Source organism: Lissotriton vulgaris, chromosome 5 (assembly GCF_964263255.1).
Source record: "Lissotriton vulgaris chromosome 5, aLisVul1.2, whole genome shotgun sequence".
In the NCBI taxonomy this organism is placed as follows: Eukaryota; Metazoa; Chordata; class Amphibia; order Caudata; family Salamandridae; genus Lissotriton; species Lissotriton vulgaris.
Genome location: NC_141693.1, coordinates 1936639578 through 1936662901, shown reverse-complemented (window position 1 = coordinate 1936662901; position 23324 = coordinate 1936639578). Strand labels below are relative to the sequence as shown.

Here is a 23324-nt window from a genome sequence, read left to right as displayed (position 1 = left end):
GACTTAAAGGACTAGAGTCAGAAGGTGAAATCTTTGACCACTATGAACTTGGTTAGTGTATTCAACCCCCTTGACAGTGTGATCATCGTCAAATTGCACCGAAGTGCTGTTCTAAAGTGACCACGGACTATCACTGGCACTGTGTGCTTCTTGGCACTATTTATACTACTTAAAACTTTACAAATTTGTATCTCTGGTTCCCTTCATTGGATTTGTGACATTTCAGTGTCATTTTGTTTATTACATTTTACTAAATGTTTCGAAATTTTTTGGATTGTTTTAACTTTGCATTTCTACTTTATTACATTTTTTAAATACTTTACACACGGCCTCCAAGTTAAGCCTATCTGCTCTATGCCATAGCTACCAGGGAGGTAATTTCTTATATATGCCATCCACAAAACCTAGAAAACAAGTTTCATTTTGAGGTGCTAAGGGATAAATAAATGACCAATGGCCGTTTCGACTGCTCATGCACTTACCATACTGAAGCTGTATCATCCAGTCCTTGTTTGATGGCATATAACCCTATGGTTGCTCTGATTGGGCACCTAACCCATCATTACCTCACACTCAGAGTCATGCTAATCTCTACTTCCATATTCACTGTCTGGGTACTCAAAAGGCAAGTGCAGCCATTGCTCTCCTCCACAGGGTAACACAGTGCTTCCATCCAACCAGGGCCACGTGCAGGTCCCCTCCACTCAAGGCCACAGGAAACTACCCTCCACCCAGGGCAACATAGATCTCCCCTCATCTCGGGCCACATGGAGCTCCTCTGCTGATGGCCAGGCAATGCTATCTCCACCCAGAGCCCGGAGAGCTACCGTACACCCAGGGCCACATGAGCGATAACAGAAAGCCATGCTACTCACCTATTTTTGATTGGTCCCTTGAAGCTGGGGTCATACTTGGCCGGTTCTCCTGCAGAGAGATGGAAATCAGTCACTTATTAAGTCTCATAAAAGAGGAAGTCAGCATGGAAGCACAACATTGAGAGCTGAAAGAAGCAGTCATGTCCACCCAGCTTGCCAATCCCCAGCCTTCTCTCAACACATCAACATTCTGGTCTCCAGCTTTGCTTAGACTCATCTGGACTGGTTTCCTATTTCTGCCCAAGGTCCCTCTCATCTGCACATTATCTGGGCTTCTATATTGAAAGAAACTCACTCCTTGCTTCTTCAACAGCATATCTCTTTCGCTTTCTCTGATCAGCAGAGACTGTAACTCTCTGATGTCCTTCTGCTTGCCTGGGAGAGCTTGGATCCACCACTGATGAATTACAGATGCCAGAGTGTGTAGAACTGTCACTTTCACCCAGAGTTACTGGGGGTGCTGCCACCTTTTTAGGCTGCTTTGCTTCCTTTCCTTCACTTCGGATCTCATTTGTTGTTGCCCCCAGCCCATATATTCCCTGCCTACCTTTTGGATAGGTTTGCACTATAGAAATTCCAAATACATACACACGAACACACGTACATATACATCTGACCCTCACCCCCACTGCTTACCAGTGGAACAAACCAATTCCTTTCTTTGAGGATGAGGTAATTAACATTTTTGTTCACAGAATAACGTTTAGATGCCAGAGCATATATTCCAAGGGACAATTTGGGGCTGTCCATATTAGAGAGTGAAAGAAAGGAAAGACCAATGACATCACCTAGGATCAACCCGTATTTCAAAGACACAAGTCCGGATGCCAAAGAGAGAAGTAAATGTGGGCAGTGCCTGAGGGGCACGATTTGCCAATACCTTTTTTTAATTTGACAACATCAGCCCCCCTACTTTATGTTAAGGGGCAACCGTCATCGGACGGTTAGTTCCAACATTTGAGATGTCCAAGCTGAAGTGCTAAGGGAAGGAGTCTGGTGGCTCAGTGGACTAATGCGTACACTGTACGGGCCTGTGTTTGACCTCATGGCCACAGGTTCAAATACCGGCGGGTTCACTCAGCCTTTCATCCTTCTGTGGTCGATAAAATGAGAGTTCCATTGAGTTGGGTAACAATAAACATCTGTCATTCAGCGCAGAGAAGCCCACGGGTGAACTTGTGTGTTACAAATACACGTTATGTTATGAGGCAACCGTCCTAGGACTGTTAGTTCCGTCATCAGAAGCAGAAGGGAGGGAGTCTCCAGCGCTGTGAAGCCGAAAAAGGGGCAGACAGCTGAACAAGAACCACACCGTCTTGATAGGGTGTCCGCACTGCACAATCCAGACTTTTTTTGTTTCTTTTCTAATTCTTTTTATTCTTTACTTTTAAATCTTGATTTCGGCTGTGCTTGCCATAAAAAAGTACAGAGATAAAACATAGATTAAAAGTAGATTATGCATAGAATTCATTTAAATGGACACAATAGATGGTAAGGTTCAAACAGCGTAAAGACACATTTTTACAGTACAATAACCTGTAAGTATTTGATCCTTAACATTCATTGTCGGTTAGACGTCGTTGTTTAAACCACATGGCTAGCAAGTACTTAGAAATTGCAAATACGATGTGTCTAGAAGTATCAGTTTTTAGAATTATGAAAGCGTGTATACAGTGTTTAAAACCCAAATTTTTACATAGCGGAACTAGCAAATACTTCCTGGATTTGCTATAAGCTGGACAGAAGAAGAGCACATGAAGTTCATCCTCTACGTCACAGCTACATCCTGGACAAGACTTATCAGTAGAGGCTGAACATTTGCTTGTAAAAGCTCTTAAGGGTAAAGTGCCGTATCTCCATTGTATAAAAAGTTTCCTAGCTAAAATCGGAAAGACAAGGTCCATAAAATCCTCAAAAAAATACGAAACTTTAAATGCTAAAAAGGAGTTGGTCAGGGTGCCAGCATGCGAGTCAAATAGAACAGAGTTGAATTTTTTATCCATAAAAATCCTAATGAGGGACTTGCGCTGGACCTCGCGGCAGCCCCTTTCTGGATCCTGCCACAAAGCAGATAATCCTAATCTTAAAAATTCCTGTTTTATGAACAGAAGCCAGGGAATTTTTTCTGCAATCTCATAGCTTAGTATTTGCTTGAGCTCTTGCCTATAATTTAGCAGATCTGGCGTCGTCCAGAGCCTACATCAGAACCTGAGAGGTTTTAGTTCTAGCTCATCTTCTATGGGTCTCAGCCCCAAGTCTAGCCTTAAGGGTAAAAGCGGAGTGCTTTGCGGGAGTGTAAGTAGCTGTCTAATAAATGTAGTTTCCGTTTTGGGGATTTGAGATCTACAAGAGTGCCCCCAAAACTCCCCACCATAGAGGGCCCGGCCCTCGCTTGAGTCTTATAAATCTCCAGTGCGGGGCTCACTGGCTTAAATGTCGATGTGTTGGAAACTTTGAGAATACCCCCCGCCAGCTGGGACAATTTCATTTGGGATTTTACTTGTTGCGGTTCCCTGGACAAATTTTCATGCAGTAGGACACCTAAGTACTGGAAAGTCGTAACCCTTTCCAATCTCACAGTACCCTGGGTAGAGTTAGGGTGGGTGGATGCCGGAGGATTGAATATCATAAAAAAAATTTTGTCAGCATTTATCTCCAGGCCACGGCTTCGACAAAAATCCCCAAAGCCGTCCAATATTCGTTGGATCCCCATAGGGGACTTGGAAAGCAGGAGAGTGCCATCAGCAAACATAATCGCCGGCACCCTCCTGCCAGCCAACCTAGGCGCATCATTATTGGGGACATCATCCAGATGTGAGATTATGCCGTTTACAGGGTCAGTGCCAAAACGCACCCCTGCCTCACCCCCCTGCAACTGGAAACCTGGATGACAGCGCCCCATTCCTCCCACATCTGACTTGCGCATAGTTCCCCTCATGTAACCTCATCAACACATTCAGGATCTGGGGAGGAACACCCAATTCCTGGAGCACCAGCCACAGTTTCCCCCGAGGCACTAGATCAAAGGCGGACCGGAGGTCCACGAACACCATGTAGAGGTTGCCACCCTCAATCTATGCCGTTTTCCAATACAATAGTATTAGGCGAAAGATCTGATCCATGGTGGAAGTGTTCCTCCTGAACCCCGCCTGGAATGGGCTGAGGACTTCATTTTCCTCTATCCATGCCAACAGGCGATCCAGTACGAGTCATGGGAATATTTTTTGCACAACGTCAATGAGGCTGATGGGCCTGTAGTTGACCGGGAGCAGAGGGGAACCCTTCTTATAGATCGGGACTATCTCCGCTCCCAGCAAGTACAGGGTACCTCCACACCTCTCAAAACAGCATTAAAAACAATGTTCATATAAGGGCCCCAAATCCTAGGTTGATGCCTAAAGAGGTCTCCCGGGAGTTTGTCAAGGCCCGGGGCCTTTCCCACTGCAAGTTTCCCTATCGCATGATACACCTCCTCCAACGTAAACTCTAGCTTCTCCTGCTGGTCATTTAGAGCTGCGGGTACCAAGCTAATTTCCATACCCGATTCCATTGAATATAAACCTTTAAAATGGTCTTCCCACACCACTGCATCAATATTGGGTTCTATGGCAGATTTTGGATCTCCAGAGCCTGTGGTGACTATTGACCAGAATCTGGATGCATCCCTCGAGTTTAAAGCGGTGGTTAAATTAGCCCACCTTTCCAGATCCCAATCCTTCTTCGCATGTGCCATTACCTCTTTGCAATACAGTCTCAATTCACGTATTAAGGCTTTGTTACTCCCAGTCTTGAGAGCCGTGACCAGCTACGACTTGGCCTTTCTACATGCGGAGTTGTACCAGGAAGAAACTGGTGCCCTTTTCCTCCTTATTGGGGCCTTGGGATTGAAAACCTCAACTAGGTCTGAGTGTAGGGAGCTTAATGTTTCATTATAGTCTGTAGACAGAGGTTGGGTGTTTAGAGCGTCAACCTCCAAAAACAGAGGAAGGATTTTACTATATAATTTAGCTAATTCATTTGGGGATTCCACTATTTTCCCCCACTTGACCCTACGTCTATCGTTTGTTAGTGTAATCCTATCACCTTGGTCTACCATGTCTGGAGATAAAATTTCCGTTGGCCCTGGGAAGACCATCTCCAGGCTTAGTGCATTGTGATCACTGTCGCCCCTAGAGATTACCTTGAGATCAATAACCTTAGACCACATCCGTGTTTCAATCATGTTGTAGTCAATGCGAGATTCTTGACCCCTCTTATTAAAGGTACACATCGATGGTGTATCGCACGGTGTACGTCCGTTGCAGGCCCTTATAGAATTGTTTAAAGTTAGGGCTGTGATCTGGATCGCTAAAGGAGACCACGACTTAGGACATGGGGATTGACATGGCGGAATAGCCCAATAGTCATCCTCTCCCATAAGAGCACCTTCATTCATCTCCAGAAGGGGCTCATATGGCAATTCAGATCCCCAGCCACCAAAAGATGAGAATCCCTAGAAAGAGTACTCGGGAAATGCGATAACTCATCAATGGTTGTGGATTCAGTGGCCAGCTTTACCGGACGAGAGTAAACATTCACGATGGCAAGTTTAAAAGAATTTGGCCACTTCAGAACAATACACTGTACATCATCAGAATATGTGACCAAGGTCTCAGCCATGCAGACCAAATGCAGACCAACCCAGATGGTGAGGCCCCCTGACGGTCGTCCCTTCCCTCCCCACCTAGCAGGTACATGGAAGGAGGCAAATCCCACTCTGTGTTGTCCATCCCTGGCCCAGGTCTCTTGAAAGAGACAAATGTCGTTCTTGTCCACCAGCGACCCCCAGTCTTGGCAGTTTAGTTTGTTTGTTAAACCTGCCACATTCCATGACAAAATTGACACACTTCAATTTGATGACATTAGGAACGATGGTATCGCACCCCAATGGTGCCCTTTCTCTATCGGCTAAAATAGCGGATTCCAGTGTGTGAGACAACACTGTAATCCCAAGTCCATCTTCGCCATTTGCCACGGTAGTCCCCTGTGTATAACAGTGAAGCTCGGGAGGATCGCTACTAAATGACTCCACGGCTACACCACAATTGGCGTTGCACCTACTTGGAGTGATGCCTGATGTTTCCACCTTGGTGTGCTGTAGTCAATCAACCATTTCCAAACTGCTTAACCTATTTTGGGTGGATATGTGGCTCTGTGCAGTTCCTCTGCCATGCCATCCCCGCTCCACCCTACCCGCTCCACGGTGCGTTACCAGGGACCAATCATCAAAATATGACAATGGGCGGGAATCGATAGTTGTCCCAGTACTGTTGCAGTTCCATTCACAAATATACTCTATAGTGCGGGGATCTTTAAAGTTTACCAAGACACAATTGCCTCTAGAAGTTTTAGGGCTGTGGCCCACCCAGGAAACCCTACGTACCATCTGTATTTCACTGGTGATGTGAGGAGGTAGTGGTCTGTTATTATTGAGCCAGTGAGACACTTTATTTTTTAAAGACATAAATGATTCCTGACTGGGGTTACGTAATTCGGGAACACCGGTCAATACTACCAGATATGGACTTGTTTCAGGGGGCAGATCAATTCTACATTCCCCCTGAGACACTATTGTGGATAAATTCCTACCACTCTCTTTTGGTTTTGTTGTAATTGCTGTAGTGCCCGTTCTGGCAGAATTTGTAAATACGGGCAAGACTGCATCTGGTTTTGCCATTGGTGCAGGGGGTATGTCTGGGTTAGATCGCACAACAGAAGGGAAAAGTTTCTGTGCTACAGTCACATCAGGTACAGTATTCGATTGAGCACTAACCGGATGCAAATTATTTGTCTTTGTATTGTCCACAATACCCCCTATGACTCGTTCAAGCTGGGAGAGCTGCTGCTTAATACGCATGAGTCTCTCTTCCAGTGGGTCAAATGAGGATCTCAATAAAGCACCCAATTTTAAAAACAGGGGATCCTCTACCTCCATTGTTCCGCTGATGGTTTTAGCCACATCAGCGAGAGCTGGTCCTGGACTCATATCAGTCAATGACAGTGGCACACAGCTATTCGTATCATTCAGAGCATTAGACCCCTTGCGCTTCGATGTTATATCACTGTTACCTAAGGCTTTAGCAAGTTTGGGCTTCCTTCCTCCGACAGCGGTGGCGGCTGGCCGCTTCCCTTTAAGGTACTGCGCCCTCACGTCTCTCCTGTAGCTGTTGGGTGTTTGATCTTTCAGGAGAACTAACCGGAATTGAAGCAACAGTGGTCTCAGTGGCTTCGGGTGTTTGCAAAAGAGCAGCTCGAGAAATATACACTTGCTCTTGAAGAATGGAGGGGTGTGTAAAGTCACTGGGACAACAGTTGTATTGGCTCGTCTATTGTGCTCGGGTGTACGGGCATTTACAAAATGACCCATGGAGGATCGTTTAGCCATCGCTAAGTCTTGCGAAACCCGGCGCTCCATTAGAATTATCCCTTGGTCAATCACAGAATTAGCTCTTATTATAAAATTATCCAGTGTTCCTGTGAGTTTACCACTTGTAGTCAGAGTCTTGCTTCTACTTTCATGTGCAGCCATACTACAGATACAAATCCTCACTCTCAGAGGTACTTACAACAATCCAGGCGAAGAGTGTGCATTCTGCAGCAGATGAAAGAGGGATAGCCCAGTCCGGTCTCCTCCGGTCTAGAACGGGCTAAAACGGGCCCGCCCTTGGCCCGGGCTTGGCCCGGCACGCGCGCGCGTCCCATGTTGCGTAGTAGGGGCGTGTGTATATATACAGCAAGTAGGCGGGAGATGGGCGGGAAGAGGCGCCAGCTGTGGCTAAAGCGGAGGCTGCTGGTCCTCGCAGTCCCGCGTTAGCGTGATTGTAGTCCTGCTGAGTCCGTACCGGAAAGAAGCGGGTCCTGGTTAGCACGGAGTCCCAAAACAAAGCAACAACTGTTGCGAGCGGCACCTTTTTATTCCAATATTGAACATTTCAATCAAATCTTTCAAAACATTTGAAAACCTCTTTAAAAAAACACCCCTCCAACAAGGACGAGACTCGCGAACATTTAAATACATAATACTCTGTCAAATGGCTCTGTAGATGTTTTGTGCATCTTCCGCCTACTCCTGATTGCCCCTGTAGCCACATAGGCCAAATATCGCCCCAGGGATCTCTCTTATCGATTCAGCCAACTTTGTCATCCTTTTCTCCTGGTTCCAAACCAGGGCGAAGTGCTCAGAGGGTATCTGTTGTACTATATATCTTCTGCCAAATCCTTTCAAGGGCCCCAAATTGTAGTCCTTCTCCTATTTTTGTGAAATGTCCCGATTTTTGGCTTTGAAATTCTGGTCACCCTATTCCCGCCTCATTCTATAAAACTGAATCTGTCCCTAATATATGATACAGCACCGGGCAGTGGGAAGCAATATCTTCCACGGAGTCTGTATGTCCAGGTGGATGTGTACTAATCTCTCCAAACAAATCCAACCCCCTCTCCAAGAGTGGCTGGAATCCTTCTCTCCCCTGAACTGCAGCCGCCTCTGTGGAGAACGCCAGACCACGGGGCTCCATCCTGGGCCGCAGTCCAGACCTCCGGGGGCCAATCTCAGCCCTGGCCAAGAGCGCGGCCTCCAGCCGAGACTGCTCTGGGCGTCATGGCAGTCCATTCACAGGAAGACCCGAAGCCCGTGGGCAGGAACTGGTTCTTTCCAGCCCGGATGATGGCCACTCACTCCTCGTCAGCTCACAAGGCGCATCTAGCTCCTCAGAGCCGTGCTTCACACCTCTGCTCGCTTGTGACCAGCCACGGGACATTCACCCACCTCCCTCCTCTCCTTCACATGCCGCAGTGGATAGAGCTCAGACTGCGTGCAGCACTCACACAACTTGCCACACCTCACTCACACAACCCGCCACAACTCACTCACACAACCCGGCACAACTCACTCACACAACCCGGCACAACTCACTCACACAACCCGCCACACCTCACTCACACAATCCGCCACAACTCACTCACACACCCCGCCACACCTCACTCACACAACCTGCCACACCTCACTCACACAACCCGCCACAACTCACTCACACAACCCGCCACAACTCACTCACACAACCCGCCACACTTCACTCACACAACCCGGCACAACTCACTCACACAACCCGCCACACCTCACTCACACAACTCGCCACAACTCACTCACACAACCCGGCACAAATCACTCACACAACCCGCCACACCTCACTCACTCCTGCCTGGTAGGAGAACTGAAGTCTGTGGAGCTCAATGAGGATGAAGGAATGCAATGTCCCTCCTGGCTGAACCTCCTACCTTCAGATCAGGACACTGCATCAGACGGGTATTCCCTGGTGGTGCAACAAGGCCTTTGAACTCCCTCACACCAGCCCTTCCACAACCTCTCATCTACTCAGATTCAGGCGGGAACCAAAATCCTCTTATTTGAGAGACCGATCTTCGCCTGTGTGGGCATGACCTGTCACAATATGTCGTTCTCTCTGCTCCTGGTTATTTGCTGCTGGTTTACTATGACGTTAGCTCATGGGAGTCCGCAGTGGGGGGCGAGGAGGGGCACTTGCCTCCCCCTGGAGCGCCCCTCCTTGCCCTCCCTGCAGACGCCCATGACCATCACCACGCGGCGTCTTCAATCCCTCGTTCACCCCTCTTTTAAACTTCACGCCAACTCATCTCCCTCCTACCTCGACTTTAAACAGAGGCACAACTAGAGTCACATTTCAGGGGGGGCTAATTCATCCAGCCATATGCAGAGTGGAGATGCAGGGGGTCTAAGAAGGGGTGAAAACACAAAGAAGCCTATTTAACAAGTAAATGGTCTTTTAAAGACCTGTGTGAAGTACTCGGGTGCGGCTGTGTGTGTGCCCGGGAAGCTGTCTCAGCCGGGCCGTCACACAGGGGGGGGCTGCAATGGACGTTGCGCGCCGGACTTTAAACACTATTAGTGCTAAAATCTGTGAATTTGTTTGTTGCTACTTTAGTCTCCAATGGCAGCTTTGCTGGTAATAACAATTCAGGCACAAACTCCTATTTGCATCGGCTACAGCATTATTATTTGGGTACCGGCAATGCGGTATGTATTCGCACCCAATTACAATTGCCCTGAAATAAGGAATAACATGAGTAAACGTTTCCTGTGGCAAGTTTTGAATGTTATTACTCCTAGCGTACATCAAATATCCTTCAGGTAGGACCCTTTGACAATTGCATGAGCAAACACAAGTGCAAACGGCATGTATGATCAGCTCATAACAGGAGTAAGAACAAAAAATATAACCTTTTGCCTTCGTTCTCTCCACCCACCTCAGAATTAGGCCTGTACGGTGCTGTTTCCTCTTAAACCCTCGGTGTAAGAACCAGACCAAACCAATGTAACTGTTTGTGTAATTGCGTATTTATTGGGCAGCCTGACCTGGCACACATTGTTAATAGAGGGTAGAAAGCATTTACCACTTGCTTGTAAGCGTTATTATTTATTTGAGGTAAACCCACGCCCTTCAGAGACTGGTGCACTTTAAAATGGGTGATTTACCATACACCTTTACAGTGTATTGAGAATGACCTTGTGTGGGGTAATACATGTGCTCAGTGCAGTGCAGAACATGAGGGTGCTCCTGCCAGATCCCGGGGCTGGTATTAAGCATGGTCCAGGATCCAGGGTGCCCTCCCTGAGGTAATGCTGATTTTGGCCTGGCGTAATTTGCCAACTCCATGACACATTCAGCAGCACCAGCCACTGACAGCTCTTTATTCTGAGCATCTTCCTGCAAGAGGTGAAGGGGCTTTTTTATTTTCACTTCCAGGTGGACCCAAAACAATGGACTACTTTAAATGGCCATCAGCCCTCCTTTTGTTCGAGTATCACCTGGTGGAACCCCAAAACAAGGGCCTAATTTAAAGGACCATCAGCACTCCTTTTGTTTGAGTATCACCATGGTGGGAACGACCTGGAGCCTAACACCTAAATGCTAATGCAATCGAGGGAAAGTAAGACCCACAGCTTGTGATCTGTACAAGGAAAATATGATTTGGAGGCAGGTTTTTGACGTTGTTCAACCTCTGTGTGTAAGAGATGAGCACCCACCATAAATATGTCAGATCTGGGTAATTACACGAATTATGATTTTAAAAATGTTCTCATTTTTTTTATTTAATTGTTTCATAGCATTTCTCATCCCAGTGTAGGGTGTCAGAGTAGGTTACATCACACTCACACGTTAAAAAAAAGACAATAAATCATAAGTGTTCGAATCAATCTACAGTATGTTACATAAAACAATGAGGATTGCAAATTGTCAAGAGTTCCTGGTCAAGAGAAACACAAAGTCATGATTTAAAAACCTGTTAGACTTTCTTTCTTCTGAATGACCTCTTTTAGCAATCTTGCTAACAGACAGATTTAGAAAATAACAATAAGGTACTAAACCCATGCCCTGACTCTTGCGTGTAGCTCCTTGAGGCCAATCCATAGCTCTCTGTGATATATTAGAATTATTGCAAGTTATGAACAGCAAGTAACAAGAGGATGCCAAAAGCAGTAACCCGCTTACCTTGATACATAAAATACAACTTTTAAATTTGCATGTTAAACTTCATGATTCTTAACTGGGTGTAGACAAAGCACAGACCTTTGCATTAACCACCAGAGAAATCTTACTTTATTAAAGAAAGAGATGGCTGTGGCTCAACAACCCTATGGTGTTTGAGATCATATGCGGCCTGCGTCCTGTCCCCCATGGCTCCTCCTGCGCCCCAGTGTTTCTTGCGCCCCACCTGGCACGCATCATGTCGGAGGATGGTGATGACGTTAACATTTTGCCCCGCCACCCCCCCGTTGAAAAATATATGCGGACGCCCATGGTTTCACGGACTACTTCTTACCCTGCAATGCTCCTGCTGAAATGCACAGTTAGTTCCTTGTTTTCCTGGTGCCAGTAGGTTCTTTTATGACGTTTATTAACCAGAACTTACACCCTGCTCTCTTGTAAGTGCTCTGTTGGCTTTGGGCCAAGTCCGCACTATTTATAAAGCACAACAATGTGATAAAGAAATAAAAGAAGCTGCATTGTATGACCAACACAAAAGTGTCGAGTTTGATGTATTGAGGGCATGACACCTCCCCCTCCAAGGCAGAAGGGTTGCATCAACCCACACCCTGCCCATCTCATGGAGTGGCAGAGGCATTATGTCCACCCTCCCAGCCCACTGCAGGGGCTGGAAGGCCAGGAATGCTGGGCGGGGGCTCCTCGGGCCCTCTCACCTCCACCCTCTGTGGGTTCTGGCTGAAGGAATGCAGCCTGCATAGGAGCCCAGTGCTTGTAAACAACTGACTCCAAAGGTTGCACCACCTTGAGCTTCAAGGGTGGAAACTCTTGCCCTCTCCTGTGGGTGGAAATGTTCTGCCCCTGTGAGCGGATGAACCGACAGCCATCAGCAGAGGGCGCCAGAGTGCCTGACCATGAATCATACCAGAAGGAGGCGCTTGGGCTTCTGCCTGCAGACTCAGGCTGAAAGAAGCATTGGCAATGCCAACAGGTCTGGCTTATAAATGAAAGTGTATCTCCAGTCATCAATAGGTTTAGGCACTCAAGAGTCATCATACATGCACTCGGACACTCATCCTTGCACTCCTGCATCTATTCTTTCAGTCGCCGACTCATTCTTACATTCAACCACTCCCACAACAGCAATAAAAACACACACAAGAGCACAACATATGCAAAATAAGCGTAGAAAAAAGAAAACATGCTGCTGCTTCAACACCGAGGGTAAACGCTTGCAGCAACAAATTCAATCAAGCTTAGCTGCGGGTGTGGTATTCCAACACTATTGTACCGAGTGCATCATTGTTGTGAGGTTATTGGGATCCATGTGTCAGTGGTTATTACTCCTATGCATAAACAAAGTGGAATCCACTCAAGTGATAGTGATCCCTAGAGTGATGGGGAACACACAGTGTTGTTTAAATGCCCCTCACACACCAACAGGCCCCTTGGTGTCATGCTTCATCATCGGGGCCTTCGCACCCCTCTACGGGATGCGGCGTGCTACGACTCGCGAATACGCAGGAGCACTTGAAGTGAACTATGTGTGGGGGTGTGTGTTGAATACCAAGATGTGAGTGAGGTGAGGTGAAAAAAGTGAGTGGTTTAAAAAAAATACCTGGCACGTGGGAAGAAAAAAACTTTATTAAATCCCCGGCTGGTATTATTAAAATAGAAGTGCAAGGCGTGGTTTTTAGAAAGATACGTATTAGGGTATCAAACCACTGTGTTAAAAGTCAACATGTTTCGGAGGTCAAAGCCCCCTTCTTCAGGACAAGGGTGAATGCACTTACCCTCCCCTTACTCACATGTAAGATGTAAAAGTGAAAAATAAAAATTACCACAATGTGTAATGTTCCTCACAATGTTATATGTAAGTGAGTGTCGTTGCGCCCAGTTGGCGTAAGAACCTGTGAAAACAAAATCATAGATAAACATACAGATCTACGTATCACAGTATAAGAGGAGAAGAATAATGCTTCTCTGAAAAAACATCAGGTAGCACCCAAAAAATAATTGGAACCTGGAACAAAAATAAAGAAGAAGGAAAAAGGACACTACAAACATACACACACGCAAACCAACACAACTCTCTGCTCAGATGGAATGAGAGCAGAACAGTGAGGACAGAAAGATCTTACTTAAAGTTCCCAAATACAGGACTTCATGAGCCTTTAACGTATATTGGGGAATCCTTCCTTTCTAATCAGAAACCTAGGAGATCAATATCAGGGATTTAGTAGAGGAACTTAATCAACAGAGTGCCAAAACTACAATATGGAACTGCTTCTCATGGTGGTCTTAAAACTCACGGTTACAGCAACAGCTAATCGCCTGCCTTCCCTCAACGCGGCTCCGATGAAGTGAGCTACAGAAGGACAGGGGCCTTTTTATATGCTTGCCTGTGGGTAATTAGTGGAGATTGATTGAATAATGCAAGCCGGTATATGCCCAAATACGGAGAAAAATCTCCAAGTGTCCGGTAATGCGCTAGCGCCATACGCTGATCCCCCGCGCATGCGCACAACTGTGCCCGACAGACGCATGCGCGGCAGATCCAGCAAACGCGCCTGCGTCAACGGAGACACTTCGTGAGAAACACGAAGCTATCGGTGTTAATTAAAACGCCTGGGAATGGATGGCGATCGGGATAAAAATATCCCGGGGCACGAATACATGAACCAAGGAAACACTATTAAGGCAAGGAGGCAATTTAGGTCAATGCTTAAATAAAATAGGTACCCTTAACAGCAGTAGTGAATCGGGTTAATTATAAGGGTGAATCTATAATATGGAGAGCTACTCTCACGGATATGAGGAATATACAATAAATCAGAGAGAGCACAAGACCAGCTCCCGAAGGAGTACAACATATATCAAAAACTCGATGGTACCACGTTGTACTGATGTATAGAACCATATAAGTCTAGCAACACGCATTAGTTGTATGTCACAGGCGTGTACATCAACCAAAAACCCTTTCACCTGAGAAGGTTCCATGGAATGGAGTCATTCAGTCCAGTGGTGTCGGTTCCCAACCGAAACACCCACCGTTGTTCTTTTTCTAGGAGACCCATCTCTGAGGGTAGTTGTTCAATTATTGTCCACTGTAGCTCATTCACACAGTGTTGACTTTCAATATAATGGGTTGACATTTTGGTAGTCAGTTTTCTGCACCTGATGTTACTCTTATGTTCGTTCAACCTGACCCTAACAGGTCTGGTGGTCATCCCCACATATTCCTTTCCACATGGGCAGGTGATTAAATAAACTACATTTTTACTGTTGCAGTTAGTAAAAGCACGCTGTTCCCATGTAGTCCCATTGGTAAAGGTGAGGTTCTGGGTCTTTTTTGTGAGGTGGCAGTTATTACAGTTACCACATGGGTAATGCCCATGTATGCCTTGCAACCTCGTCTGATCTTTGACAGGAGGAGGTGGTCGAGTGTGAACGAGCATATCCCTCAAATTCCTACCCCTTCTGTGTGCAAAGAGAGGTTTCTCCAAAGTTAAGCCACCACTCGTTAAGGTGCGCCAATGTTTGTGGACCAATTTTGTCACTTGGTTGCTGACCGGACTGTATGTGGTGACACAAACAGTCCTGTTTGCGGCATCCTCCCTACGTGGATTGTCCTCCAAAAGGGCATCCCGGTTGTTGTTTCGTGCTTCGTGGCCGGCATGCTAAAAACAGAAACACACTTCAAACCCACGGCTAAGAATTGTCTCCTCAGATTTGACAGTTTTCACCCTCGTCATCTGAGAGAGAACCTTCCTTATGGGCAGTTCCTGCGCCTACGGCGGAACTGTACCGATGTGGCCAGATACAAGACTCAAGCCAAGGATCTGAGTGCAAAACTTAGACAGAGGAAATACCCGGAAACTGTGATCCGTAAAGCCTTTACCAGAGCACGAAACAACAACCAGGATGCCCTTTTGGAGGACAATCCACGTAGGGAGGATGCCGCAAACAGGACTGTTTGTGTCACCACATACAGTCCGGTCAGCAACCAAGTGACAAAATTGGTCCACAAACATTGGCGCACCTTAACGAGTGGTGGCTTAACTTTGGAGAAACCTCTCTTTGCACACAGAAGGGGTAGGAATTTGAGGGATATGCTCGTTCACACTCGACCACCTCCTCCTGTCAAAGATCAGACGAGGTTGCAAGGCATACATGGGCATTACCCATGTGGTAACTGTAATAACTGCCACCTCACAAAAAAGACCCAGAACCTCACCTTTACCAATGGGACTACATGGGAACAGCGTGCTTTTACTAACTGCAACAGTAAAAATGTAGTTTATTTAATCACCTGCCCATGTGGAAAGGAATATGTGGGGATGACCACCAGACCTGTTAGGGTCAGGTTGAACGAACATAAGAGTAACATCAGGTGCAGAAAACTGACTACCAAAATGTCAACCCATTATATTGAAAGTCAACACTGTGTGAATGAGCTACAGTGGACAATAATTGAACAACTACCCTCAGAGATGGGTCTCCTAGAAAAAGAACAACGGTGGGTGTTTCGGTTGGGAACCGACACCACTGGACTGAATGACTCCATTCCATGGAACCTTCTCAGGTGAAAGGGTTTTTGGTTGATGTACACGCCTGTGACATACAACTAATGCGTGTTGCTAGACTTATATGGTTCTATACATCAGTACAACGTGGTACCATCGAGTTTTTGATATATGTTGTACTCCTTCGGGAGCTGGTCTTGTGCTCTCTCTGATTTATTGTATATTCCTCATATCCGTGAGAGTAGCTCTCCATATTATAGATTCACCCTTATAATTAACCCGATTCACTACTGCTGTTAAGGGTACCTATTTTATTTAAGCATTGACCTAAATTGCCTCCTTGCCTTAATAGTGTTTCCTTGGTTCATGTATTCGTGCCCCGGGATATTTTTATCCCGATCGCCATCCATTCCCAGGCGTTTTAATTAACACCGATAGCTTCGTGTTTCTCACGAAGTGTCTCCGTTGACGCAGGCGCGTTTGCTGGATCTGCCGCGCATGCGTCTGTCGGGCACAGTTGTGCGCATGCGCGGGGGATCAGCGTATGGCGCTAGCGCATTACCGGACACTTGGAGATTTTTCTCCGTATTTGGGCATATACCGGCTTGCATTATTCAATCAATCTCCACTAATTACCCACAGGCAAGCATATAAAAAGGCCCCTGTCCTTCTGTAGCTCACTTCATCGGAGCCGCGTTGAGGGAAGGCAGGCGATTAGCTGTTGCTGTAACCGTGAGTTTTAAGACCACCATGAGAAGCAGTTCCATATTGTAGTTTTGGCACTCTGTTGATTAAGTTCCTCTACTAAATCCCTGATATTGATCTCCTAGGTTTCTGATTAGAAAGGAAGGATTCCCCAATATACGTTAAAGGCTCATGAAGTCCTGTATTTGGGAACTTTAAGTAAGATCTTTCTGTCCTCACTGTTCTGCTCTCATTCCATCTGAGCAGAGAGTTGTGTTGGTTTGCGTGTGTGTATGTTTGTAGTGTCCTTTTTCCTTCTTCTTTATTTTTGTTCCAGGTTCCAATTATTTTTTGGGTGCTACCTGATGTTTTTTCAGAGAAGCATTATTCTTCTCCTCTTATACTGTGATACGTAGATCTGTATGTTTATCTATGATTTTGTTTTCACAGGTTCTTACGCCAACTGGGCGCAACGACACTCACTTACATATAACATTGTGAGGAACATTACACATTGTGGTAATTTTTATTTTTCACTTTTACATCTTACATGTGAGTAAGGGGAGGGTAAGTGCATTCACCCTTGTCCTGAAGAAGGGGGCTTTGACCTCCGAAACATGTTGACTTTTAACACAGTGGTTTGATACCCTAATACGTATCTTTCTAAAAACCACGCCTTGCACTTCTATTTTAATAATACCAGCCGGGGATTTAATAAAGTTTTTTTCTTCCCACGTGCCAGGTATTTTTTTTAAACCACTCACTTTTTTCACCTCACCTCACTCACATCTTGGTATTCAACACACACCCCCACACATAGTTCACTTCAAGTGCTCCTGCGTATTCGCGAGTCGTAGCACGCCGCATCCCGTAGAGGGGTGCGAAGGCCCCGATGATGAAGCATGACACCAAGGGGCCTGTTGGTGTGTGAGGGGCATTTAAACAACACTGTGTGTTCCCCATCACTCTAGGGATCACTATCACTTGAGTGGATTCCACTTTGTTTATGTATATGACTCGGGAGACTGAATCCACTGACTCTCTCTCTCCCCCCTTCTGTTAGAATTTATTACTCCTATGCCCCCTCCTTTAAGCTTTGTGTAAAAGAGTTTCTACCCCATCTGGCTGCCTCTGGGTATCTGTGCCTCCTCTGATCTCTCCTGTGATCCCTGTGTGATTGGCTGTGCCTCCTCTGCTGTCTCCAGTGGCCCTTGTGCATGTGTCTGCCCTCCTCTGCTCTCTCCTTTGGTCTCTGTTTAGGAGCCTACCCTTTAACTGCCACCCATCCCCAATCAGGCTATCTCTGTGTATCTGTAGCCTCGCTGCACTCCTGTGGTCCCTGTGGGATTGTCCGGGACTCCGCTGCACTCTCCTGTGGCTCCTGTGATACCTGTGACTCCTCTGCTCTCGTCTGTTATCCATGTGGGATTTGCTGTGACTCCAATCCTGACTCCTGTGATACCTGTGACCCCTCTGCTCTCTCTTGAGATACTGTGTGATTGGCTGGGACTTCAATGCTGTCTCCTGTGACCCCTATGCTCTCTTCTTTGGTCCCTGTGGGGCTGCCTGTGACTCCACTGCACTCTCCTGTGAGTCCTGTGATACCTGTGACCCTCTGTCCTCTCCTGTGCTCCCTGTGGGATTGTCCGGGACTCCACTGCACTCTCCTGTGGCTCCTGTGATACCTGCGACTCCTCTGCTCTCTTCTGTTATCCATGTGGGATTTGCTGTGACTCCAATCCTGACTCCTGTGATACCTGTGACCCCTCTGCTCTCTCTTGAGATACTGTGTGATTGGCTGGGACTTCAATGCTGTCTCCTGTGACCCCTATGCTCTCTTCTTTGGTCCCTGTGGGGCTGGCTGTGACTCCACTGCACTCTCCTGTGAGTCCTGTGATACTTGTGACCCTCTGTCCTCTCCTGTGCTCCCTGTGGGATTGTCTGTAACTCCAATGCTGTCTCCTGTGACACCTGTAACCACTCTGCTCTCTTCTAGTCCTAGGGCTGATCTCCAGAGCCCACAAAGTACACACACATATAAGTATATACTAAAGTATATACAAGAGGTCTCGAATGCCCGACCTAATGTCTGTGGTTCCTGATGGTCCCATTCCGAAAGGGCGTGGCTTGGCAGCTCGAACTGGACTGTCCCTATTGGAGTGGAGTCTGGAGGGCTTTTTGGCTGGACCCTGCTAGCAGCACAATGTGAAGAAACACCATGTACTGGGATGAGGCTCAAAGTAGTTATCTGTGGTGAAGATCAATACAAACATTCCATTCCATCAAGGACTTTTTGTTGTTTTGAGTTTCTGAAAGGGTGCATCCAGCTGCTGTATAGGTGGAACGTGACAAAGATTGTGTTTACAACTGCAAAACTGTGTACACAGTAACAACGAAAAAAGTGCAGGAGGCCTGATTTTTAATAACATAGGTTGCCGATGAGCTCATTTATATCTACAGTTGTTTGGTGTAAACACCCCATCTCACCTCTTCACCGGTTGTGATGCTTATGTTGAGGTTTTGAGTTTTACTCACTTGGGACACGCGGCAAGTCACACCCGTATATTTCTGGAATTATCGTTATAATAACAGATAAAGTATAATTTTCTGAATAACAGGAGTGATGGTGATTGTGAACAGAAGCTTGTGCTGACAAATTGCTATTATGATCAAAATTAGAACAATGAGAACTACTGTCTTTTGATAGTTTTTTTATGCGGGATCCCATAGGTCATATGCAAGTTTCTCCAACCAGTCAATCGCGTGCTGCCAGTAGCGCCCAGACACCTTCAGAGTTGCTTACAGCCTTGAATTCATTATTAAATAAACACAGTCACACATTCTCCTTTGAAAATTAAAGGAAGACTGTGTTTATTTTACATTATTAGCATCAGGCTGCAGATAGCAGAGCCTGACAATGAGCCATGCAACGTCTGATCCGTCACCCAGGGCACAGAGGTGAAGCACTGAAGGTATTGAAATTTCATCTAAAAGTCCTTGTAAACTCAATATTGGAGTGTGAGAATAAAATGATGCTTGTGAATGCTTTTAAATGGGAGAAAATAGAAATTAAGAGTTAACTAATGATTAAGTTAGCGCCTCATTTTAAATGTATCCCATTTCAAAGTGTTGAATTTACAAACAGCAGACCTCTTGCTCTAAAGTGGATAATAATATTTCTATGAAACATTGAGTCAATGTTTTGCTCCACTTTCAATTAAGAAAATTACATCTTAATATGTTATGAACCCTGTTTCTTCACTTTAAATTCCTCCCGGTTAATCAAATGGTTGTATTTTTCTGTTATAAATATGACAACGTGTATACTGTGAATATAGCTGTTTACATCGCGTGTGTTTTACAATGCATGCGATTACAACGTTGTTACATCGCAGCACCATTAATTCGCAGTTCCATTACAACGCAACTCATTACAACGACTTGCTGTAGGGGGCGCGCTGGACTGGATAGTATAATTTACTATTCTAACTCCAATGTGTGCAACAGTTGGAAAGGTGTTGGAATAGTAAATAATACTATTCCTTAGTTTACAGCAAGCCGTTGTAACTACTTGCGTTATAATGGTTCTGCAATTTAACAACACGGTCGTTGTAACGGCCGCGTTGTAATCGCATGCGTTGTAATGCATGCAATGTGATGGCTGTTAGCCGTCTACAGGCCACGGAGTGCAAGCTGCCACTGTTTGTAAATGCGACACTTTGCATTGGGAGAAAGTTTAAATAATGAGTTTTGTGGACTCCAGATAAACAAAGTTAACTCTTCAGTTTCATTTTCTCCCATTTCAAAGTGTCACATTTACACACAGCAGGCATCAATCAATCAATTAGGATTTGTAGAGCTCAACAAATCACCTGTGAGGTTATCCAGGCACTGGGATCAGTCAAACAGCCAGGTCTCGAGTCCCTTTCTGAATTCCGTTAGAGAGGATGCTGTTCGGACGTGGAAGGGAAGGTCGTTCCAAGATTTGGTGGAGAGGTAGAAAATGGAGCGACCTCAGACGTGCGGCAGGGAGGCAGAGCGGAGACATCTTGATCACAGTGGCTAGTAGACACAGTGTAGAACTCAAAAATACAGCCATTTTATTAAGTAGGAGAAATTTAAAGTGAAGAAAAATGAACTTTTTGCAGAACATTTTCTACACTTTAAATTTCTCCAATTTTAAAGAATGGCTGTATGTTTGTGTTATACATATAACAGTGCCTTATATGGTGAAAGGTATGTCCAGTGCCACAAGTATTTACAACCCAGACTCTTGTTCACCCATACTCATATATCCATTCATACGTAAAAATGGTTCATGCATCCCTCACAAAAGACCATGCTCTCACTGACACACATGGCAGCCTCGTCATAGTACCCCATGTCAAAGTATTTTGCTCAAACACGAGTCTTTGGCTCTATGAAGATTAGGCTCAGATTCAATTAAACGGGGCGCGGGGTCTCTGGTAACATTGCACAAGCCTTCAATAGCTCACAATGATTTACAGTGATCAGAAGTAGCTCTCAACACAGAAAAGGTTGGAGACCCCTGGACGGGCTTCTCTTGTAAACAAAATATAGTACTTCTGAACTAGTCTTTTACCGCTCTGGAGTCTTTTAAAAAGTATGACCGAAAGAGGGTCGGTCCCAACCCTATCAGTTCTGGTAGGGGGGTGAGTAAATTGCCCGCCTAAGAGTGTCTTTCTCGTGGTGTCTTGACGCTATAAGGGTCAGGAGGCAGCACAAAATGTAAGACTAGACAATAAATGAAAAAAACATGGATACACAAGCAAATATAGGGATCAGAGCCCTGGAGACGGTGGAAGACAGGGCATCGGAGGCTGGGGCTGAGGTACAAGGGCAGGGACTTCCAGGTCAGTCAGAGAAGAAAGACTAATCAAAACAATTAAAGGACTGCATTCAGAATAATTTAAAGAGCAGTAGAGAGGGAACAAGTTGCCTTGCAACTACTTGGTTGAATGGTTTCGGTATGCTCAGTTCACTTACTGGCTCCGCTGTACGTTTCGGCCTTCGACACCGGAACGTAATCACAAGTCGGTCTTCCCAACAGAGTCTCCTGGTGTTCCATAGTTTGGGGAACAATTCTGGGTACTTCCGGGATTCATTACCAGCACTACATAAAGCATCAGTAGGCTATATGGGGTTTGGGATTGTTCATTCAGTATTTTTATTTATTTATTTATTTATTTATTTAAACACTTGTTAAGCGCAGCAAAGGCCTGTGGGCATCTTGGCGCTGAGTATTTGCTGAATCTGCCTTAGAGAAGAATGTAGTTATTGATCAAATAGCCACGTTTTAAGATGCTTTCGGAAAGACCACAGAGAGGGGCTGCTCTTTATAGATAGTGGCAAAGTATTCCAGAGCTTGGGTGCTGAAACGAGAAATCTTCTGTCGCCCCATGAAACCAGTTTGGTACGGGGTATTTCCAGCTGGAGGAGGTCAGCAGACCTCAGGGATCTGGTGGGCCGATAGGGGACAAGTTGTTGCGTAAGAAAGGCTGGTCCCTGGTTATGCAACGCCTTATAAACAATACACAAAGCTTTAAATTTAGATCTGTTCCTGATGGAAAGCCAGTGAAGTTCTCTGATGGTTCCTGAGACTGATTGAAACTTGGGGATATCACCCAGCAGTCTGGCAGCCGCATTTTGGATGGTTTGCAGCTTATTGAGAACTTTTTCTTGGGAATTCAGAAATAGGGCATTACAATAGTCCAATGTGGACAGGACCAAGGACGTGATCAGGGTTTTACCAGCAGAGACAGGAAGGAAGGGGAGAATTTTTTTAATGATTCGTAGCTTATAAAAAGCAGAGGAGGCAATCTGATTTGCATGGGGGAAAAACGTGAGACGATCGTCAAACATGACACCTAGATACCTCACTTTGCTGACAGGGATGGAGGGAGGACCCATAGACTGTGGCCACCAGCGAGAGGACCATTCTGGGGTTAAGCTTCCAAAGATGACCACCTCGGACTTATCCGAGTTCAATTTGAGACAGTTGGATGCCATCCAGTTCCCTATGGCCTGCATGCCCAGATTGAAATTATCGGCGATTTTTTGGCCGTCATTTTTGATGGCCAAAACCAACTGAGTGTCGTCGGCGTAAGATGTGAGGCTCATCCCATGGGCACGAATGGTTTTGGCAAGGTCCGGCACATATATGTTAAAGAGTGTCGGACTCAGGGATGAGCCTTGAGGTACACCGCACGGCAAGGACAGTGTGGTGGACTGAAAAGGCCCTATGGCGACTACCTGAGTTCTCTCCGCAAGGAAGGAAGCCAGGAGAGTCCTAGCCCTGTGTCTAATCCCCAATGCTTCGACACGGTCGAGCAAGATGGCATGATCGACCGTGTCGAATGCCGCTGATAAGTCCAGCAGTATCAAGACTGCTGTACCACCCGCGTCGCGAAGGGTTCTGATATCCTCAGTAGCCTTGATCAGGGCCGTCTCTGTCCCATGATTTAGGCGGAAACCAAACTGGAAGTCATCCAGTAGATTATGGGTTTCTATAAAGGCTGATAGTTGATTATTTAGGGCCTTCTCAACAATTTTAGCCAAGATAGGTAGATTGGCGATCGGTCTGTAATTTTTAAGCTCGTTCCTATCTAGGTTATGTTTTTTTAGTAGAGGCTTTAGTAGCGTCTTTTTTAGATCAGAGG

At 45.9% G+C, this 23324-nt stretch overlaps 1 protein-coding gene across 2 annotated transcripts in view; it reads right to left on the bottom strand.

The window, feature by feature from the left end:
• SLC44A4 (solute carrier family 44 member 4) overlaps window positions 1-23324 on the bottom strand; it is a 306503-nt gene that overhangs the window by 110280 nt on the left and 172899 nt on the right. For both annotated transcript variants that reach the window (XM_086924585.1, XM_086924586.1), the window contains exon 2: window positions 876-924. In XM_086924585.1, coding sequence (XP_086780711.1) covers window positions 876-924 — 49 coding nt within the window. The remainder of the gene's footprint in view (window positions 1-875; window positions 925-23324) is intronic.